The sequence below is a fragment of the Pleurodeles waltl genome, chromosome 2_1 (assembly GCF_031143425.1).
Source record: "Pleurodeles waltl isolate 20211129_DDA chromosome 2_1, aPleWal1.hap1.20221129, whole genome shotgun sequence".
Taxonomy (NCBI): Eukaryota; Metazoa; Chordata; class Amphibia; order Caudata; family Salamandridae; genus Pleurodeles; species Pleurodeles waltl.
Genome location: NC_090438.1, coordinates 283,769,650 through 283,793,490, shown reverse-complemented (window position 1 = coordinate 283,793,490; position 23,841 = coordinate 283,769,650). Strand labels below are relative to the sequence as shown.

The 23,841-nt window shown below is 42.7% G+C and overlaps 1 protein-coding gene across 17 annotated transcripts in view; it reads right to left on the bottom strand.

Annotated features, from left to right (window-relative positions):
• Nucleotides 1-23,841, bottom strand: part of MAP7D3 (MAP7 domain containing 3) — a 543,746-nt gene that overhangs the window by 293,597 nt on the left and 226,308 nt on the right. For all 17 annotated transcript variants that reach the window (XM_069212462.1, XM_069212464.1, XM_069212463.1 and 14 more), the window contains one exon: nt 19,913-20,048. In XM_069212462.1, the coding sequence (XP_069068563.1) occupies nt 19,913-20,048 (136 nt within the window). The remainder of the gene's footprint in view (nt 1-19,912; nt 20,049-23,841) is intronic.

The window sequence follows — 23,841 nt, the reverse complement described above, 5'->3', positions numbered from 1 at the left end:
ACAGAATGAATATGGAATAGGACTGTGACTACTCTCTTGTAAAAGCAATTAAATTCTTTCAGCAACTAGTCAAAAGTGCCATGTCAGGAAGAGGGGTAGTTGTGTTTGGCGGGCGTAGGGTTTGAAGGATGCGGTGACCCAGGGACTCATCATATTTGGGGCAGACGGGTTGTCTTCCCTACCTCCAGTCCCCACTGTTTCTGGCCTCTTGGAACTAGTAGAATGGCAATTAAGGCAGAGCTCAAAAGGCAAGAAGAAAATGGACTATAACAGTGGAACAGCAAGAAAGGCATCTGAAGATGGATGGTTTATCTCCAGGTTAACACAAAGCTATAGACTCTGTCAGTGAGTATGGGAAATATTAATGGGGAATAAATGTATAAGGCGTGAATAGTCCCATCACTGGTGACTCATCTATAATGGAATAAACCTGCCAATTGGGATAGCCCTTTTAGCACAAAATAAAAGGTAAAAAGTCACTGTGACTCACACCCAGTTGTGTCCGAATGTCAACGTAAGCTGCTAAAAAAGGGGAAGAAAATGCGTTAATATCTAATGGGGAAAAACAAACTGTGGACCAAAACCTGTGTCACCCAGTCAGTAAAGATAGGAAGGTAACAGGAACATACGCTCACAAGCGCTGCAACAAAATAGAACGAAGACCTACGGCAACAATATGAAGAAGAGGCAAGAGCCTGAACAACATAATAACGAACAACAGAAGAGACTCAAACCAGATCTGAACAAGTGTGGACGAAACAGAGAATTCAACAATACAACTCAATGACAAAGCAAGCACAGTCAACAAATAAAATACTACATTCGCAAACCCAACATGCTCCAATGAAAATTAAGAGATTTGTAAAACAGGGAGAGAAGGTATAGTAAGGATACACAACGCAAAAGACGAATCGGATTGTTCTAGTGTCTGCATCTTTGGACGGTAAGAACTTAGGCAACTCTTAAACATGAAAAGAGGAGAAACAAATGGAATAGAAATAGCACACAGGATGGGGCTTAAGGGTTCAAACTATGACGTCCGACCAAGAGAGATGAGTGCAACATTGTTATACAACATGCAAATGGAACCAGTTCTGCAAGAAGCTTGGAAAATATCTCCAGTATTATTTGGTGATGACAAATTTATTCTATTACAGGACCTCACCACAAGATCAGGGGTTGCTAAATCCAAGAAATAAACTGTAAATGTTTTGGGTTTAATTTTGGGTCGCCAGTGGTTATTGCGGGAGGAAATGTGAAACACAAGATAAAGGGGAGATACACAAACAGACAACAAGGTCTTTACAACTTACATAACCCCACATTTGCACTTGGCCACATTTTGAATTTTAGTACTTAATGTGAATGGATTAAGTTCCACATATAAGAGACAGAATGTACACAATTTCTTAGCTTCTGAAAAAGCTGAGATAGTTACCTTACAAGAAAAGCACTTACAGAAAGGGATTCAGGCATATCCCGCTCCAGCATGTATACAAGTAATTTCACTCTAAATGTTCTAAGACAATCAGAGCAGCGATCCTGATCTCAAAATTCTCTAGACTTGTCATAATTTAAACATTAATAGGAATCACCAGAAGATGATGTGATGGTGAAATAAGCAGTGAGAGAAGAAACATAGCCTTGTACGCATAAAAGTTTGGGGAACGTCTTGAGGAATATCACAAGACTTGCAGAAGGAACCCTTATGGTTATGGGAGACTTTAACAGTACTGAAAAGGGATTTGGACAGGTGATTCACCACCTGGACAGCCAATAAGGAAAATGTGCAAGAACAACAGAGAGCAATACACACAGGGGCAAAGGACTACACACTTTCTCTGACACACTGGACCTACTCCAGAAGTGACCTGATTTCTTTTTATCTAGCCATGCAATTTCAAAATTACGTAAGAAAGCAATAGGCTATCCAGCAACAACCTGTGTTTGTCCACAAGTGACAGGCCTTCAATAACATCCTTAGGTAGGTTCACATTGTCGAAAATAAATTAAAACCAATTTTGCATTCATTTGATGCTGAAAAAGCCTTCAACAAAGTGGAATAGTCCTTTATCACAATGGTAATAGATAGGTTTGGACACAGGTATAATTTATATATATGGTTAAAGTGCAATATCAAGCACCAAAGGTAAAGACTTCAGTAAATGGTGAAACATGTAAAGAAAAAGTTACTTACCTTTAACTGTAGTTCTCCAACACTGGTTCCTTTCATAGATTCACATACTTGAATCATCCCAGTCAATGAGCTGCAAGTCCCATGATACACCTAGAAAGCTATGCTAAACATAGGTAGAAACGCCTTGGCATAGTCACAGAAGTAGACTATTCACATCATTTTTAAAGATCCAAAGTTCAACCAATCAGCACACAGCACAGTCTTCTCTACGCAGACCATCATTCTCAAATTTAGTACTCTAAGTGCTAAAGAAGAAAATATAACATGGATGAGCCGCATGTGAATCTATAGAAGATAACAATACTGGAGAACTACAGTCACAAGTAAGTACTTTTTCCTTCTCCAATATTGGATCTTTCATAGATTCACATGCTTGAATCAGAGTATCTTGGAGTAAATGTACAATATAAAGTTGTGCCTGCATAGTGGGAGACAATGAGAAGAAAAAACGAGCTCTCCTTATTGAGAGAGACAACTGCATCACATGTCCATTGTCAGTATGTCTGTAAACTTTGTACCTAAATGATCAAGAACACCTTTTACCTTGTCTGCGTTAAGACAGCTGCACCGGCCAACTATCAGAAACCCTCTGTTGCTGTGTCAATGACTGCTGATGTGTTCTCCCTCTCAACATGCTTTCTCTCATATTTGGGCAAATGACTCATCTGAAGCGCCTTCGGTCCCCTTGGGTTCAGCAGGTGCTCTCCTGGGTCTGAAGAGTCAAGTCCTGTAGCAGAAAAAGTTGGAAAGATCTTGTTGCTACTTCAGGCCTTATCCTACCAGTATAACTATGATTCTTTACAGTGGAGAGTGGCTGCTAACATGGCCTTCCACTTGTAGAATGTCACAGAGAAAGACTTCACTTAACTTCAGTAATGCTCTTTATGGTGGATACTCTATCCACATTCCTCACCCTATGAGTAGGCACCAGGCATCAGACAGGATCCAGAAGTATCCTGCTGGTCGGTGGTATTCAGCTCTGACGGAAAGGACACATTAATTATTGTCCTTTGTATGCATAGTATTAACTTGTAGCCGCAGCCTTGACCTTGAAAGGCTGGGAAGTTTGCTGAGCTGGTGACGGGATCTGATGCTGACAGAATGCCAAGCCCCTGGAGTACCTCCGAAATGGGCAAAATATCAGAGTAAACTGTCTGGTGGGTGTGAAAAAAGGGAGAGCAAGCTGCAGTGCTAGTCTACTTAGATTGTTCTAAGGCTGAAACCACCTTTTCACCAAAGAGGCAAGAGCAATCAAATGGTATATCCATTGAGGTATGCCTCATCCATGCATGAAGCCGAAGCACCACACCGGTGGCAATTGTCCAACCCAAAAATCAGTTGTGTCCAGGACAGCCCAGCTATAAAATTTTGCTCCATTCCTGCTGTCCTTAATGGTTTTGGCTAAAGGTGCCGATAGCTTGTCTAGGACCGCCAGTAAGATCTGACTGACATTGTCATGGCTGTAGAGACCAAGAAGACAGCTTGCATTTACTGAACGTAGGGCAAGGTGGGCAGAAGAAAACATGCATTTGCCAAAGTTTTATATACATTTGGATTCATGGTCAGGTGGAGTCATAGGAAAGGCATTAGGGTTAACTTTACAGGTGGACACAGGAACCATCAAGCTCTCTGGTGTTGGATGAGTGAGCGATTCAAGGTCACTTGGAGCTGGTCTGTGCTGACGAGCGACCTGCCTGTTAAACAGAGGATCAAAAGATGGTTTTGACCAAGTGAGTATCAGTAAGGGCCTCATTAAGGGGCAGGAGAGGTTCAGCAGGCTCCGGCTAAAATGAAGGATCTCCTCTTGAATGTTGGTTTTAACCTCCATAGTGAGGAGTTGCGGGTCAAGGGCATCTGCTACCCTTCCAATTATCAAACACCAAATATGCAATCTCCTGAGCACCAGGACTGGTGGAGAGACAAATCCACTGTCTGGGGAGGTGTCTAAGCCACTGATATGATCAATTCCTCACACCAATTGTCTTAATCAAATTGTGGGATAAATTTGTCCCCATCATCACTGTAATTCTGGCTCTGGGGCCAAAAAGGTAATGTAGTAAAAGTTCATGGGGCATGATAAAGGTAGTGTGTCTGAGATTCCTAGACTACTCTAGAGTGTAGATCCTCCCCTGGCTACAGCATTGATATTGAAGGAAGCGGTGCAGTGTGTGGTGCCAGGACCGAAGTCAGCACAAATGCCGGTGAGGAACCTGAGGCAGGTTTGAGAGGTACAGATGGCAAACCCACCAGAAGAAATCCGACTGGAGGCCCTTGCAGGTCCTTGGAGTCCAGAGGTGTACTAGAGAGAGCCAGAGGGGTGCCAAAAATTCACTGCACAGCTTTCCTGAAGACATCAACTTGCTGTGACGTCACCAACAGACCCAAAAAGTAGGAGTGCATCGTGACCATGCTCTGAATGGTCTCCTCCGAAGTGCAGGAGCCAAACCGGGTGGCAAATTGGCACCCTCATGCTTGTTTTGGAGCTCGAAAATGGCAGGTAAGGGGTCAATTCCAGTTTGGATTTCTTGTGTTTTGTTCTTTGACTTACCCAAGCACTAGAGACCTTCTTAGTGGGGATCTCTCACAGACATCGTCTTAAAAAAAAGGTCATTTTCCTTGCACACTGTTAAAATGTAGGAAAGTCTAAGTAAAATTTTGGAAAATCTAGTCACACAAGTAGTAGTGTTCCAGATAAGCATCCGGAGGCGCAGAAAGAAAATAACTAATATCAGCATGAACGAGTGGCAGCTATATGTGTCTCCCATCTCAACTTCTGAAGCGGAACGCAGCTGACAGAGCTGCACAACGCCATCTGCCAGCAAACAGGAGTTCCGCTTTTGTGCTTTTAAGATTCAGACCGAGGCTTAGGGAATACTCAAACGGTAAGGACTCTGCAGACAGAAGTATCCATCAGAATGTGGGGATTCAGATGACAGGCCAGCATCCTGAATTTCTGGAAGGGCAAGTCTTTGAAGCACTTGTAAGTTAGTGATCATGTCTTCTTTTAGAATTCCTTTAGTATTCTAAGGTATGTTTCCCATCGGGTCCCAAAGGACTATTATACCTACAAAAGTGATGTGGAGGAGCTAATCATTATTCTCGAGATACCTGGCACAATTCCATGCAGTCTATGTTTCTGCACTCCTTCTCTGGAGGAGCAAAAATAGAATGAAAAGAGTGGTAGTGTTTTTTAATGCACCACAACCGCCATGGAACTTGAAGAAAGTGTGTTTTTTTTTTTTTAAAACAACGTTCTTCATTGGGTCACGCACTATATAAGTTGGATAGGTAGAGAGCCAGCAAAAAAAAGGGGAGTAGGAAGACATAGCTCAGACGGGCGGAAGAGGAAAGAAAATGAAAGAGGAGGAGGGCAGGGTTGAGGGGTGGAGGAAAATGAAGAGATGGCAACAGGAAGTGATGGGGAAAAAAATGATGGGGTGAAAATGGGGAGAGGGGAAAACAGAAATGGAAACTGGGAGGGTTGGGGAAGTGCAGCTAGGTAATAGGTCAACATGATAAACAATCTCCAATCAAGCAGGCAATAATAGCTGATCCCACACCCAGAAGTAAAACCAGGGAGAACTAAAGGCATGACACACAAGTCCCGAGACACAACAAGTAGGGAAAAACCCAAACTGTGGAGCCACAGTAACATGGAATCACAGTAACTGGATGAGCAATAAACACCAGACACCAAAGAATACATTCCAGCCCATCCATTACTTCAGATCATTTCGCCAGCTGTCCTTGCGGGCATTCAAAGAAAGCAGAGTACCAGAAAGGAACCAACGCATTGTCTTCTGAGGAAAAACTAAATAAAAATAATTTAAATCCCTAAGACAAGGTTTGGATGAAGGCATCACAAATCTGTAAAAATATGGCATCTGTTCTTGAGCGCTGTACGTGAAATATTTAGAGGATGTCACCCTAAACATTTTCACAGTCATCAGCCATTTATGTCTGTGCTGGAAAGGTCCCTTAAGTCAGATACATTGTGCAAATGGGTCAGGTGAAAGCAGGGAATCCCAACCACGAGGTTGCAGGACTGCAAATAGCTGACACTCATACAGTAATCTGAGAAGGATGAGCACCAGCAAAGTACGTGCAGAAGATCACAATTTGGCCGGCCATAGGACCAAGAGTTTTAGCGTAGAATAAGGTGTCCTTTTCAGTCGAAGGGTAATCCAATGCAAGTTATGGAAACAGCTGAAATAAAGCAATTTCAGACTAACGTGTAGAACAAATATTGTGTGACAAGAGTAAAGATGCTCAATCATCCCTTCTATAATCCATGTGTAAGGCAGTCTTGTCAGAAGATATGGAGGGCTTCCAGAAGTGTGATCAATGAGAACACTATAGAGTCCAAACACTACGCCGTTAATGACTCCCCCTGTTTTGACACAGTCTACTCCCTCCTCAAAGAAACAATTTAATGTTTGCATTTGTTTTTTAAGGGATGGTGTTTGAAAGTGGATTATTGGTAAGGGCACGTACCTACACCTAGCAATAGGACACTAACCTCCATTTAGGTCCAGGTATGTCTTACTAAATTAAACCCAGCTCAACCCTTGGTAGCTTGGCAATGAGCGACAAGGCTTAACTTAGGAGACAAGTGTGTAAAGCATTTAAAAATCACAAAACAGTAAATAAGTAAAACACAATAAAAATCCAACACCAATTTATAACAATAGATTATATTTTTATCTTTAAAATAACACCAAAATGATTCAAATTGGATAAGGGGAACCCAAGATATGAATTTTTATTAAATTTGTGTGTGTTTTTTTTTTTTTAATGCATAAAAAAACGAACAGCGCCAATCTGGTCATCTGGTTGCACCTCGACCGGGGCAAAGTATATGTTTAAGGCCGAGCGTGATGGAGCCCTGCTCGGCTACAGGAAGCAGGAGGACTCTGTCAAAAGTTTACCTTCAGACTTAGTAATTTTCTTGAAGATTTTCTTCAGCGGGACGAAGTCGCCAGTCCGATCCAAACTCTGGAGACCTTCCTCGGATATGCGTTGCAAGAGATCTCGGTGAAGATTTCTATGGTCAGACTTAGACTATTTTTCCAGATGAAAATCCTTCGACCGGGCCAAGCCTGAATCTTGATGTGACATCCCTGGAGCCCTCTTTGGATACACTGCACAGGAGGTCCTGGTCATCTTTCTACGTTTGGACTGCAAGTCACGCCGGATCACGGTTTAGACAAGCCGGCTAGACTCACCGCTGCGAGTATGGAGCATTTTCCAAAAAGTTCCCCAATCTTCTGGATCTTCTTCCAGAAGGTCTTTGAAGGTTCTTTAGGAGTCCACAGCTCACCCCAAGGTTCGAGAAGCTCTGAGTTGCTCCTTGACGGTGCGGGCTCCAACTCCCAGAATGCACATGGCTCAAACCCAAAAATGGCCACTGGACAGTGGTCAGCTGGTCAGTTTCTTCAGGATTTGATGCAGGGGATTCTGTTTAGCTATTTTCAACCTGTAGCAAACAGGGAGTCCCTACTTGAACCGGCTGAAGCCAGGCAAAGTCCTTCTTGTGGTGCAGCCCAAGTGTGCAGCTGGTGCAGTCCTTCAAAGTGCAGTATCCAGGTGCAGGTCAGGGGTCCAGCAGGGCAGTCCTTCTTCTGGTGTTCTTCCTTGTAAGGATCTGAGGTGTGGGTACAGCTCCGCTATATTTATCCTTGCTCCTGGGTGAAAAATGGGGGGTGGGGGGGAAAGAGTGGGTCCTGAGTATCTAATCACAGGCAGGCTCCTTCCCCCTTTGATGATCACTTCCTGGGAAGTGTGGCAAAAGCAATACCAGGGAGCAACATTCCTCAAAAATCCAACTTGGCTGAAAGGGATTTTTGGAGGCTAGATCTGGCTGAGCCCACCCACTGGTGTGGCTAAAAATCCTGAACACACCCTTCTCCTGCCCTCACCTAATCTAATCAAGAGCCTAATTGTCTGGGGTTGCAGGATATGATGGAGGTGCTGGGCTGCCCCGAATGTCCTTCCCTGCCTTTGAAGACCAGTTTGGCTACCCTCCCCCCTTTCTGCTTCCCCATCTGCTGAGGCAGATCTTTCCCCCCAGGCACATCCTTTGTGTTCAGCCCAGGCCACTTCACACCTCATCAAGGCAGCCTCTGCCAGGCTGGCCAATCAGAGAAGGGCACTACAGAGCTGAAGTTGACAACTTTCAGGTAGAGTTTTAAAACTCTTTACCTGAACTATGTATATTAAATCCAACAATTGTAAATTGTGGGATTTATTATAACAATTAATTTTATACCAAACCCAAGGTATCTAACACTTAAGGTGACTTTATTGATTAAAATAAAGTCCCCCCCATTTTAGCCTATGGAGGCCATTCACTACAATAAGGGAAAAACTAATTTGGCTATTTTACCACACCAGGGCTTATAAAACTATGTTTATAAGGTCCCTGCTTATATTTACCTGGCACCCAACCCTGGGGGAATATAGGGTACAACTTAGGGGTGACATATGTAAAAAATAAGGTAGTTTAAGACTTAGGAATTATTTTTCATTCCAAAGTCGAATTTGCATAGAACTTTAGCTTAAAAGCAGCCAGGAAGGCAAGGCTGTCTTTAAAATGACACTGGGCACCTCAGCAGTGCACCTAGGGGAGCACTACCAATGCTGGGGTCCCTAAAACTACATGCCCTACCATATACTACGGACTTATGGGTAGGCTGACATAGGAAATTTTAATTAGCCTAATTTGCATACCCATTTTACCGAGAGTGCAAGCCCTGGGACTGGGCAGAAGTACCCAGGGCACCATCATAGTCAGGAAACCACCAGCAAAAAGTGAAAAATGGGAGCAAAATTTAGGGAGCCTCCGCAATCAGCCCTGTTTTCTCACAGATGGATATGGGAACTAGCAAAGATCATCTTGAAGACAATTTTACCTTGAGCTATGGCCATCTTCATAACCTGTACTCTGACCCATAGTGACAATTTAAAGTTCTTACAGCTAAGGAAGTCACACTACGTCTTTGCAATCAACGGTGCAAGACTATCCTCAACTATACCGGTAAGATCCTTATTCAAGTATATACCAAGGTAATCCAGGCCACTGACCACCCCTCACATGTTGCTGGAGCCCAGTCTGGCCTCAGTGAACTAGGACAACGTGGTAAGCATCTCATCCCCATTTAACCTAACAGCCGAAAAATTAAGCATACTAGTATATCAAGAGCATGGAAGAGAAGAGTTGGGGGGCATAAATGCTTTCATCAGTCCAGCATAGTAAAAAATACTCTGATTATGGCAAAGCAGGGCTCTAGGAAATGGAAGAAGAGGAGAGGAGGACATGCCTCTGCCACTGCCCACCAAGATCGGTCTTAACAAGAAACCACCACAGTTAATGTGTGCCACAGAATGAAAATGTCACTTACCCAGTGTACATCTGTTCGTGGCATTAGTCGCTGCAGATTCACATGTTTCGCACAGTCCGCTGCCTGGTGTTGGGCTCGGAGTATTACAAGTTGTTTTTCTTCGAAGAAGTCTTTTTTGGTCACGGGACCGAAGGACTCCTCCCTCTTCGGCTCCATTGCGCATGGGCGTCGACTCCATCTTAGATTGTTTTCCCCGCAGAGGGTGAGGATGGAGTTGTTTGCTATAAATAGTGCCCATGCAATGGAGTGAATACGAAGTACATAAAAAGTTTATAATAATTATTTACAAATGTACAAATGTTTAAGATTTAAGATCTACTTCTAAACGGCTACAGGCTTCCAGGGGAGGCGGGAGGGCACATGTGAATCTGCAGCGACTAATGCCACGAACAGATGTACACTGGGTAAGTGACATTTTCAGTTCGATGGCATATGTTGCTGCAGATACACATGTTTCGCATAGACTATAAAGCAGTTACCTCCCCTAAAAGCGGTGGTTTAGCCTGTAGGAGTTGAAGTAGTTTGGAATAATGTTCTTAGTACAGCTTGGCCCACTGTAGCTTGTTGTGCATTTAGTACGTCTACACAGTAGTGTTTAGTAAATGTATGAGGCGTAGACCAGGTTGCAGCCTTACATATTTCGCTCATAGGAATGTTTCCTAGAAAGGCCATTGTAGCACCTTTCTTTCTAGTTGAGTGTGCCTTTGGTGTAATAGGCAATTCTCTTTTGGCTTTAAGATAGCATGTTTGAATACATCTGACTATCCATCTAGCAATGCCTTGTTTAGAGATTGGATTTCCTATGTGTGGTTTTTGAAAAGCTATGAACAGTTGTTTTGTTTTCCTGATTAGCTTTGTTCTGTCAATGTAGTACATTAGTGCTCTTTTGATGTCTAATGTATGTAGTGCCCTTTCAGCCACGGAATCTGGTTGTGGGAAGAACACTGGCAATTCTACTGTTTGATTTAAATGAAATGGTGAGATTACTTTTGGTAGAAATTTTGGATTTGTTCTTAGAACTATTTTATTTTTGTGTATTTGAATAAATGGTTCTTGTATGGTAAATGCCTGTATTTCACTTACTCTTCTGAGGGATGTGATTGCAATGAGAAATGCGACTTTCCAGGTTAGATATTGCATTTCACAGGAATGCATGGGTTCGAAAGGTGGACCCATGAGTCTTGTTAAGACGATGTTAAGGTTCCATGAAGGAACTGGTGGTGTTCTTGGTGGTATAATTCTTTTTAGCCCTTCCATGAATGCTTTAATAACTGGTATTCTAAATAGAGACGATGAATGAGTAGTTTGTAGGTAAGCAGATATTGCTGCGAGGTGTATTTTTATAGATGAAAAAGCGAGATTCGCTTTTTGCAAATGTAGTAAGTATCCAACTATGTCCTTTGTAGAGGCATGCAATGGTTGGATTTGATTGGTATGGCAGTAGCAAACAAATCTTTTCCACTTAGATGCATAGCAGTGTCTAGTGGAAGCTTTTCTAGCTTGTTTTATGACCTCCATACATTCTTGTGAGGTCTAAGTGTCCGAATTCTAGGATTTCAGGAGCCAAATTGCCAGATTCAATGATGCTGGGTTTGGATGCCTGATCTGTTGTTTGTGTTGTGTTAACAGATCTGGTCTGTTGGGTAGTTTGACATGCGGTACTAGTGAAAGGTCTAGTAGAGTTGTATACCAAGGTTGTCTTGCCCATGTGGGTGCTATCAGTATGAGTTGGTTTTGACTCAACTTGTTTACTAGATATGGAAGGAGAGGGAGAGGGGGAAAAGCGTATGCAAATATCCCTGACCAACTCATCCATAGAGCATTGCCTTGTGATTCGCGGTGTGGGTACCTGGATGCGAAGTTTTGGCATTTTGCGTTTTCTTTTGTTGCGAACAAATCTATCTGGGGTGTTCCCCAAATTTGAAAGTACTTGTTCAGAACTTGGGGGTGAATTTCCCATTCGTGGACTTGTTGGTGGTCTCGCGAAAGGTTGTCTGCTAGTTGGTTTTGGATCCCTGGAATAAATTGTGCTATTAGGCGAATGTTGTTGTGAATCGCCCACTGCCATATTTTTTGTGTTAGGAGACACAATTGTGTTGAGTGTGTTCCTCCTTGTTTGTTTAAATAATACATTGTTGTCATGTTGTCTGTTTTGACAAGAATGTATATGTGTGTTATTATGGGTTGAAAGGCTTTTAACGCTAGAAATACTGCTAACAGTTCTAGGTAATTGATATGAAATTTTGTTTGGTGTACATCCCATTGTCCTTGAATGCTGTGGTGATTGAGGTGTGCTCCCCACCCTGTCATGGAAGCATCTGTTGTTATAACGTATTGAGGCACTGGGTCCTGAAATGTCCGCCCTTTGTTTAAATTGTTGCTGTTCCACCATAGAAGCGAGAGGTATGTTTGGCGGTCTACCAACACCAGATCTTGAAGTTGACCCTGTGCCTGTGACCATTGTGATGCTAGGCACTGTTGTAAGGGTCGCATGTGTAGTCTTGCGTTTGGGACAATGGCTATGCATGATGACATCATGCCTAGAAGTTTTAGCACAAATTTTGCTTGTATCTTTTAGTTTGGAAACATAGCACTTATTACCTTGTGGAATGCTTGCACTCTTTGTGGACTTGGAGTGGCAATTCCCTTTGATGTGTTGATGGTTGCTCCTAGATATTGTTGTGTCTGACACGGTTCGAGGTGTGATTTTGTATAGTTGATGGAGAAACCCAGTTTGTGAAGGGTTTGTATGACATATGTGGTGTCGTTTGTGCACTTTTTTACTGTGTTGGTCTTGATTAGCCAATCGTCTAGGTAAGGAAACACATGTATCTGTTGTCTCCTGATATGTGCTGCTACTACTGATAGACATTTTGTGAATACTCTTGGTGCAGTTGTTATTCCGAATGGCAACACTTTGAATTGGTAATGTATTCCTTTGAATACGAACCTTAGGTACTTTCTGTGAGAAGGGTGTATCGGTATATGAAAGTACGCATCTTTTAGGTCTAATGTGGTCATGTAATCTTGCTGTTTGAGCAGTGGAATGATGTCTTGTAGTGTGACCATGTGAAAGTGGTCCGATATGATGTAGGTATTTAGTGTCCTGAGATCTAATATTGGTCTTAATGTTTTGTCTTTTTTTGGAATTAGAAAGTACAGGGAGTAAACTCCTGTGTTTTTTTGTTGTACTGGTACTAACTCTATTGCATCCTTTTGCAGTAGTGCTTGAACTTCTAGTCCTAAAAGTTCTAAATGTTGTGGTGACATTTTGCGTGTTTTTGGAGGGATGTTTGGTGGGAATTTGTGGAATTCTATGCAATAGCCATGTTGGATTATTGCTAATACCCAATTGTCTGTTGTAATCTGCTGCCAAGATTGGTAGAATTGGCTTAGTCTTCCCCCCACTGGTGTTGAGTGAAGGGGTTGTGTGACTTGAAAGTCACTGTTTAGGTGGAGGTGTTTTTGGAGTCTGGAATCTTCCCCTACTCCTTGGGAATTGACCCCCCTCTATATCACCTGAAACCTCCCCTTTGGAATGAACCCTGATATGGTGTGGTTCTTGTTTGTTGGCTGGTGGTGTCTGTGGGTTGGCCACGAAACCCCCCTCTAAATGGAGTTTTTCTAAAAGAGCCTCTGCTCTGCGGGGAGTAGAGTGCGCCCATGGCTTTGGCCGTGTCTGTGTCCTTTTTAAGTTTTTCAATGGCTGTGTCCACTTCAGGGCCAAAAAGTTGTTTCTCGTTGAAGGGCATATTAAGGACAGCCTGCTGGATTTCAGGTTTGAAGCCTGAAGTGCGGAGCCAAGCGTGTATCCTTATGGTGACAGCAGTGTTGACTGTTCTCGCTGCAGTATCGGCTGCGTCCATTGAAGAGCGGATTTGATTGTTTGAGATTGTTTGTCCCTCTTCAACTATTTGCTGCGCCCTTTTTTGGTATTCCTGGGGAAGATGGTCTATGAGAAGTTGCATCTCATCCCAGTGTGCGCGGTCATATCGGGCCAGCAGCGCTTGAGAATTTGCGATGCGCCACTGGTTGGCTGCCTGTGATGCTACTCTTTTTCCTGCCGCATCAAATTTTCTGCTTTCTTTGTCCGGAGGTGGGGCGTCGCCAGATGTATGGGAATTTGCTCTTTTGCGAGCTGCCCCTACTACTACGGAGTCAGGTGGTAACTGCGAAGTAATAAACACTGGGTCTGTGGGTGGTGGTTTGTATTTCTTATCCACCCTTGGGGTGATGGCTCTTGATTTTACGGGCTCTTCAAAAATTTGTTTTGCGTGCCGTAACATCCCTGGTAGCATTGGGAGACATTGATATTGGCTATGTGTAGCCGAGAGGGTGTTAAATAAAAAATCATCCTCTATAGGATCGGAATGCAGTTGGACATTGTGGAATTCTGCTGCCCTAGCCACCAGTTGCGAGTATGAGGTACTGTCCTCTGGCGGTGACGGCTTTGTGGGGTATGAATCGGGATCATTGTCCGGCACTGGGGTGTCATATAGGTCCCAAGCGTCTTGATCCTGATTATCTTGACTTATGGTAGTTTGCGCTGGTGAGTGCATTTGTGGCGGTGTTTGTGCCGGCGATGCCTGTTGTGGTGGAGAGGGCGGAGGCGTGACTTTTTTAACCACTTTGGCTTGTGGTTGTGCGTCATCCTTGAGAAGTCCGATCCTTCTTTTTCTCATTATTGGGGGAAGGGTTGATATCTTCCCTGTGTCTTGCTGGATGTACAGTCTCTTTTGTGTGTAGTCTGATTCTACACTTTGGAGCTCTTGTCCAAATCTGTGCATCTGGCCACTTATTCCTTGTTCCTCTGTGTAGGATGGAGGTGTGGAACTTTTCGGCACCGAGAGAGCATCTTTTTTCGGCTTCGGCACCAACAGAATTTTTGTGGCTTTCGGCAGGGTGTCTCGGTGCCGATGTTTTTCGGTGCCGGCATCTTGTTTTTGCCTCTCGGAACCGCTATCTCGGCTCAGAGGTTGCTCCATGGCGGTCCCTCGACCGGAGTCGGGTGTCTTCGCTATGGGCGTGCCCTTTTTCGGCGCCTTCGACGGGTCGCCGGTTTTATGGGTCGAGCCATGGCCTGTTGGCAGTGGCGTCCCCTGGGCTTTTGTCTTCTCGATGGTTTTAATTTTCGACGTCTTACTCACTGTTTGTTGCTGTTGTTCGACGTCGGAGTCTCCGGATTCTGATTCCGGAACCGAGAATGTTTCCTCTTCGTCGTCGAAACGTTGTTTTGTCGGCGTGGACGCCATTTGTAGACGCCTGGCTCTTCGGTCCCGGAGTGTTTTTCTGGACCGGAAGGCTCGACAGGCCTCACAGGTATCCTCCTTGTGCTCGGGGGACAAGCACAAGTTACAGACCAAGTGCTGATCTGTATAAGGATACTTACTGTGACATTTTGGGCAGAAACGAAACGGGGTCCGTTCCATCGGCTTCGATGTCGCACGCGGTCGGGCCGACCAGGCCCCGAAGCTACCCCAAAGTCTTCCGATGATCGGTGTCGATGTACCTAACTATCCCGATACCGAACGGAACAATACCGACGCTTTCTTCCGAGATTCTGACTAACTTTCCGAACCGAAACACGGAGCGAAAAGGAATACGTCCGAACCCGACAGCGGAAAAAAACAATCTAAGATGGAGTCGACGCCCATGCGCAATGGAGCCGAAGAGGGAGGAGTCCTTCGGTCCCGTGACCAAAAAAAGACTTCTTCGAAGAAAAACAACTTGTAATACTCCGAGCCCAACACCAGGCAGCGGACTGTGCGAAACATGTGTATCTGCAGCAACATATGCCATTGAACAAGTTATTTAACCACCAAACCTTTGAACTAAAGCTCCTATGCAGGCCTAACTCCTCAAGCATGCAAAAAAAGATAACCCACTTGACAAAGATGAATACATTCTTGCCATCCAGGGAACTTACTAGTACCTCATCCTTCTGGGTCCTGGAGTCTGAAAGGAAATGAGCTAGCAGTCTGAGATGGTTGCAAGTCAATTGTCCTTGAAAGAAACCCACTTGCATCTCTTGCACTAAGAGAGCGATGAGATTCCAAAGCCTGTTGGCTAGGTACATCCCTAGAATCTTCAAGTATGAACTGATCAGGGAGAAAGGGCAGTAACTAGCGCAATCAAGGGAATCCTTGCAGTTCTTCGGCACACAGTACACAACAACTTTCTCAGAGATGAGGCCCAGAGGGCTAGTCTGTTTGGTTTTCTTCAAAACACCAAGTAGCATTAGAGCATGCATAGGTTTACATACTGTATAAAATCACACGGTGAAAAATTCTTCCCATGGAGATTTGATAGTATAAAGACTGTTATAGGTTCCCAAAGTTCTCTATGGAAATCTCTCCCCCTAGCAGACCATGAACCCCCTGGGGATAATTTGGAGGGGGGGTGTTCGAGGGAAGGAGAATTGCAAGTCCGACAACAGAGCCACAAATGGTCAAGAAACTGATAAGCAAGACAACAGCGTTTTCACTGCGCTCACAGTGGCACTGACGTAGGTTGACCAATGCATTCTCAGCCTTAGCCATGTAGAGTGAGATGAGGCATAATTTTGCAAACTCCTGTCAATGCTGGAGTGAACCACAAAGGTTGACATCATATCCATCGGTTAAGAGCAGTCTTAAGATTCGAGCATAAGAGGCTGAGGATTTTTTCTCAAATACGTACACATGGACATGAGAATTCAATATTTCCTTATCCTCCAGTGAGCTATACCTGTATGCCTGCACCCACCAGAAGGCCATGGAGTGAACATATGCAACCCAGATCAAGGTGCATTTGGATAGAGAAGTGTTCCAAAATATCTCCCTCTTAGATGTCACTAGACAGAATCCAGGAGAGCAGAGAACTCCATTCAAGGAAGTGGTCAATACGGGGTGAGGCTTAATGTACACAGGAGTAAGAATAGACTTTCTCTCCAGGTGGGTATAACCTCTGGATGTTCACAAATCTGAGATTCCCTATAACATCCCCAGACAGTTCTCTTTAACCATTACTACACTGATCCAGTGTCAGTTCATTTGGCACAAGGATCAAGAGCCAAGTTCATGTCACTCCCAGTATGATCTTAGTATTCCCAAAATCAGTTAGTAGACATGAAAGCACAGACAAAACAAACTTCTTGTTAGTAACTGGCGCATAGGCCAATCTTACAATTAGTATGGAATCCAGGGTTTTAAAACCATATCTGCTGCCACAACTGTCCATGTTTAAAGACCTTTTGGCATAATGTTTTATGAAAGAGAATTACTAACCGACATTCTTTCAAACTAAGAGGACCATCAAAGGGGGTTTCAAAAAGGGTGCAGCTAACTACTGCCAACCACTCTACCCACCCAATACGATTTAAACTTTACGGACTTCTGGTGTGATGGGTAACTCTCTTGGAGACAAGCAACATCTGGCCACCTGCTACAGAGATAAGGTTTTTTTCTTTTTACATAATGTAAAAGGCCATTTACATTGAGGGATATGATCATAACAGGGGTAGCCTGAGAGGCAGGAGTTGTTGAAGTGTAGCCCTAGGGAAGGGAAAACAGGGGTTCAGATGGGAGAAAAGGCAAAAGGGAAAATATGTGGGGCGTAATAAACATATTGGAGAGTGTACTGTACTGTAGTCCGCGGGCCAAACTCCATCAGCAGCAAGCGACTGCCTGTGGGCCAAATTTAGAACCAACAAATAAGAAGTTTGGGCTCAACTCTGTAGAGGAGACAACAGGAAAGTCAATGGCCCATGGTGGTGCCCAGAAAGCATAGTGGGAGAGTTGATGAAAAGAAGAAAGAAGAAGGCCCCCATGAAGGGAACAGCGGTAAAGAATCATGCCTGGTTACGGCCCAGGAGAATTTGCAGGGTGTACCAGGGGATAGGCAAAAGGTGTAAGATTAGAGGAGGTTACACTGGGAAACAATTTTAGAACTATTTGCTGTGCACGGCCAGGAAAATATTGGAGCAGCACGACAGCAACACCACCATGCAAATCACAGCCACAACACTCCACTGCCCAAACAACAATAAGCTGTACAACAAGCCAAAAGGATATTGTGGCACTTCCAAAAAGGGCTCGCCGAGCCGATCATACGTCACAAACAGGCTTTCAGATGAGGACAGGAGTAATCTTTGCCCTTTGATAGTACTTAAACAACTTGATGAAGATCCTCTCTACATGAGCCTCTACAAGCAATGTTTGTTGTTAATAATTCGACACAAAGGAGACAGGGAAGGGATTTCAAATAGGTACTGGAGTGTTCTTGAATCACCGGACCAATTTCTATCAGTGCTGAATTAATAGTGTTGAGGACGTACTGCAGCGCATCTGGGTCAGAGTACTCAAACCTGTTGCTGCTGTTTGTAATAAGCATGATTGCTAGATCCATGAGATATTTAACATTCAATTTCCAGTCTGGGTAGTGTTAGCAGAGTAGTTAGCTGAAGGATGAAATGAACTACTACTTCTTTCTGGCTCTTTGTAGGATCATGCAGCTGTATTGACTACGTAACTTGACTATGGGATGTGACAGCTGTATTGACTATGTAATCTGACTATGGGATTTGATTTGGAACAAGAGTCTGTGAACAAAGACTGATGTGATGCACCCTTTGAAATTCCAGAGGTTCCTGGAATTTCAGGTCTAATAACCAAGGGAGAGTCTATAACATCCACCTGCTCCAGCAATTCAGGAACTGCAGAGAGTCAATCCTAGATGCTTCCACATCTGCATTAAGTAGAGTCTAGACGGTGGTGGAAAGAGGCCTAATCCTGTTGGACAAACTGGAGTTTGGAAGAGATGTTGGTCACATTAGCCTCAAGTTTGTTCATCTTCTAGTAGAGGACATTTTGTGAAGAATAGTTGCTACAGAGGTTTCAGGCATCTTAGAACTTGCTGAGACTGCTGTTTACGACTGTAGGGGGCTTCACAGAAGGAGAAGTGAAGAGCCAGCATGGAAGACATGAGTGCTTCCAGTAGGATCACAGCCAACTAAGTTTGAGGGCCCAAAGCACAGAGTTGTCATCAGTAATTCTAGCATGGTGCACACCTACTGCATTAGACTACTCCACAGTAGGCGTCAGGGATCCTGGAAGTTGACTGAGAAGAATTAATTGCAAAATCTTTGAGAAAAAAAACAGAAGCAAGTAGAGTATGCATAGTTCACTCCAATAAACACGGAACTAAAGCCACCAATGGTCCTGCTTGAGGCTTTTGAAGTAGGGTCTCAAAACCTGAGGACTCAAGGGGGTGGGGCTTGAACATTGTGCTTCTTCGCCACTGAGGATGGTAAGCACATGACTTACAGGTAAAATCGGAGAAGCCGGAGTTTCCGAAGTTCTTGCAAGGTAAGATCTAATGTCAGTTTTTTTTTTTTTTAATCAATGGTGTTAAGTGTGTTTGATGGCAAAGATTCAGCTGAAGAATCAAGAAGGATATCATCTATTTAAAGTACTTGTCTGGACCATTATGGAGGGCAATGTTCTTCTAAAGATTACCTCAGTGGGAATCTTTTCAAGGTTTCTCATAAGATTGTTGTTCTCTTTGTAAAGTCTTGTAAGATACACAATACCTTCTCTGAATGTCATTTCATTAACTATTTTCTGATCTGTAATCTCTTTAGATCGTGGAAAGAAGAGGTCAAGGAGGAATAGGCAGAGCAAATACAGACTTCTCAGCTGAATGTTCCACTGTGCCTGGGGGAAGACAGCCATTCTGACTGCTGTGGAAAATGTGTATTGTCTTCTTCAACAGGGGTGTGTAAATGCCATTCAGCCAAGTGATTAACATGCTCTGGAGAAAAGGCAATACCCCTGGCCCTCTTCCAAGACCAGACAGTAGGCATCAAGCTATGGTGTAAAGGGCCAAAGGCAAATCCCCAAGGAATGCTGAGGCACACCTTCAAGAAAGTCTTCAAATGCAAGCAACTATCCACAAAGTACTGTGGTGTGATCTATGACTAAGAACAATTTGTGGACCTAGCCTGATGTCTGAGATGGGTTCATACAAGAATTATGCAGTGGCCTACTTATCCAGCAGAAAGATTTCTGCAAAGACAAGTAGCCTAGTCTTTTAACCTCTTTTCACAGTGTGCCACTGCACCTGTTCAAACACCATTCATTAGTATGTTACATCATTCAGGGGATTATTGAGGCTGGAAAAGGAGATTAACATTTTTTCACTAAAAATCTGCTTAAAGGAGAGGTGCATGCCTCCACCTACATTATTTGTGATTAAAATTGATCTAAATCATTTTCTTTACTGTAAATTCAGCACCTGAATGTGAATATGGAACAAAAACAATATTAATGAAATTTACCTTTCTTCCTCAGCTCTCCGTATATTTTCTTGCTCATCACGCTCTCTTTGCTCTCTTGCAAGGCGTCTTTTCTCTGCCAAAGTTTTGGCAGCTTCTTCAGCAGTTATTGTCCCAGAAAACGCTTTACTACTCGTTTCTGTAAAATGTAAGTTGTGATATTAATTAAAGTGTCAAAAGTATGTAAAATGTCCACGCAAGAAGCAATAAAACCTGCTGGTATCTGCAAGTGTAGTGAAAAGTCAAGGAGAAATAAATTAACCAACATTCCATTGCTATTTATACCTTTTATTTGAATCATAGCTGGCACCCTTTCCTCAAATGTCTCTCCTGAACTCTCACTTTTACTAAATTTTTCTTAACACACATTAGCAGCCCTCTAAATCAGAGTCCTAAAGAGAACAATGTACTCAAGAATGTCTAAGTACTTTCTGCAGTAGTTCAAACAGGTGCATCAGATGCCCATATTCTTTAAGTATGGGTCAAGGGAAATACTCAGGTGGAGAGTTCCACATGAATCTCCCAGGTACTTATAAAGGGTGTATCTCAAGAAACAGTGAGTAAATAAATGAAGAAAAAGGGTAAAACAATTGAGAAGATGAGTGTGTGATGTAACAGGGCATGAGGAGGGCAGTTACTATAAAACTATGTGGATTGTGATCTTGTGTCAGGAAATGGTTTGCAACATGGTGTTAAAAGATTTGATGTCCCCAGGCAGGTCCATGTTAGTACATGATTTTGCATTCTTTTATGTTCAGTTAAGGAAGATCTTTACAACTCAATGTGAATTGCAAGACTAATATTATCTTCTGAGATAATACTTCTTTTTAAGGCAAGCATTAAAGGATCAGCAGAGAGGGAGCTATTGGACTTTCGAGGTTAACGTGGCCTCGTGTTTCAGAGCTTCCAATATTTCATGTGGGCTCTCACAACATCCCAGAACAGTGATGGTTTGTCTACCCATTGAGAATATTTACTCAGTAGGGAACATGAATGCAGGCTTTTCTATCACTGCAAATCAACTCCTTCAGGTGCTCCGTGCCTTGCTTCGGTTCTTCAGGAACGCATCTGGCAAGGGGTGAATGAGTTGTTGCTGTCACAACTGCTTCCCTTAAATCCTTGCCTACTCTCAAAGAGTCATACATCAGTAGAAGCAGTATTGTTCGCTTCTTCTTTATTATGTCTGGTATACCTCTTGGCGAGTCATGCATCCTCTTGGCGAGTCTGGTCATGCAGTGCAATTCTAAGATACAACCTTTATTTTACTGAAAGCCACTGTAGAGTTTTGAGGATGGTGTAAAATGGTCCGGATGTTGCAAGATAAAAAGTGCCATTAAATGTGGTTCTAAACTTTTAATGTTTTGAGGTTTTCATTTTTTCAAAACAGCCAGAGTTGGTCTCCGTGGGGGTTGTTGAAGAAAGGAATGCTTAACACATCTAATCTGCTGTTTTGCTAAAAGGATCATGTGTGGATTTTACACAAAAAAGCAACAGAACACTGATCTAACATGAGCAGTAGAAATAAGAACCAACTCAAGTTCAGTGCAGTTTGGAGTGAGATTTACTTCTCACACGTTTACTGCATAACACACATGTACTGAATTTGTGTGCAAAGACAATATTCCTTATATATGTCTCAGTTTCAATGGCATGAGGATGTGCACAGTCTTTACAGAGTGGAAGCCCACCTTTGATAGTAAAGCCAAATTTCCAAAGATCTTTGGTTTACTCAAGGCAATATGCTGTACCTTTTGCATTAGGGCCATGCAAAACTCTTTGCTGAGGTAGCATGGCTCTAACCAAATGCTGACAATAACAGTGTAAAATTACCATGGAATCAGAAAGGCAATTTAGGTATAAATAAATGTAGATGGAAAATCGAAAGCCACTATATTTAAAAAAAAATCTGGTGAAGGCTTCAACGATGGAAAGGTCAGCAAGTCTCCTACCTGACAAAGCCAGAAGGCTAGCATTATTCCAAGATGTCAACTTGATGTCTACTACGCAATACTTTCCTGTAGTGTAAATTACAATTAAAAGGGTTTCTGTATCTGTCTACTATGAATGAACCATGCTATTCTATTAAAAATAGTTGCATTTTTATTTAAAGACTTTATTAAAGCATACAGCCACTACATTTAGTGAGGGCATTTTTCCTGTATTCCTTCTTTTTACTTTTCAGACACATGCAATGAATAAGAAACAAAAACATAACTATCACACCAGCTTGACAAAGCCAAACCAAATGGTTCTGCCAGTGCTTGTTCATGATGTCGATCAGCCTCAGAATCAATGAAATCAGTAGAGAAGCACAGAGAAGTCTTTCCAGTCACGGAATCAAAATCAATCTTCTGCAGAAACTAGTAGCTTCTATTGTTTAGGTAAGCTCTGGTACTTTTACATTTCTTTGTTGCAAAAATAAGAAATAGGTATATGCAATACCATTGGTTCTCCATCATAAATATATAAATTCATAAACATTAGAATATACCCACACTTGTGTGGGATCCTGGAACACTTTTTCAAGCAACAAATAAACAAGCAGCATCAATGTCGATAAGGCTGGCTTATAATTGCAAGTGTCTGTTCAGTCAACAGTTTATTTACACGCTCGCAAAAATCATCAAATATGCACTCTATCTTGCAATCTTGCACTGGTGCATCTTTTCACAAATCGACTTATTCATTTATTCAATTATTCATCATTCTACTCTAAAATACACAAACCCAGCAAGCATTTGCAAAATAAAAGAAAATAAAAAAGAATAAAAAAAAATAAAGGCATATGCTTGTAACAAAGCATAACTTAAAACGTAAATGTAGCACTTGTCGAATACCTCGGAACGGTAGTGGCGCAGTGTGTCACTGTTTTAACGTTCCAAAATGGCTGCACCACTTAGAAGAAATAGCTCTTTACCTACAATCTAGTTCTCCTCCAAGGGAATTACAATTATCATTGAAAGCAATGAATTGCCCATATGTGGGACCCCAGATAAAACCAAAGGTTACAGGGACTTTATCATTATGTTCAAATTTTACACGCACAAAACCATTGAAAATGAACAGTTATACTTGTCTTAAGAAATTATAATTTGTGTCCAATGGTAACTATAACTCGCACCCCCACCATGCACAGCTTTGTCATCACTAATTTTATTCCAAATGTTGCAGTTATAATATGTATGATGTCATACAAGATATCATTACTGATGTAATATGTGGGTAAGTAGCAGTGCATGGGGAGGGTGCGAGTTAAAGTTACATAAGGGCACGAGTTACAGTTATATTTATCTCAAGAAACTATAAATGTTGAATTTGTATGTTTTTGTGCATGTAAAATTTGAACCTAAATATAATATCTCTGTAACCTCTAGTTTTCTCTGAATGTATAGGTTTTTTGTTTTTGCATTAGGTAATATTTAATTAGCTTACGTTAATCCAACCTTCGGCCATACGTGACAGGGGCCTCAGAGCTTGGCCTGCGGCTAACCCCGTGTAGGCACCCACCTCAACTGCATGCCCAGGGGACCACCAGCTCCCCAGGGCCAAATAAATATTGTAATAAAGGACAGGGTGGGGGAGGACATGTGCCCCCCCCCCCGCCTAGACAGATTCCAGCCCCATACCCCTGGGCCAGGCCTCATGTTTATGGGTGCCCACGTTAAGGGCTTAGGATAAAAGTACCCTACCCCCTTTTCTTTTTTTGTTTTACATTTGTTTTTGAGACGGCTGAAGCTGAGTCTCAGAATGGCTGCCTACAATTTTTTGTTTGAAGTGTTGGCAAACAATCAGATATCTGCGCAAGAGTATTTGTGAAGTGGTCACGACCCTATATTTAAACATTTGTATTTCCTTTAATTTCTCTTAAACTACTGAACGGATTTACACAGTTCGGGCTGCAGGCATGTCTAAACGGTCTATTGGAATAAACG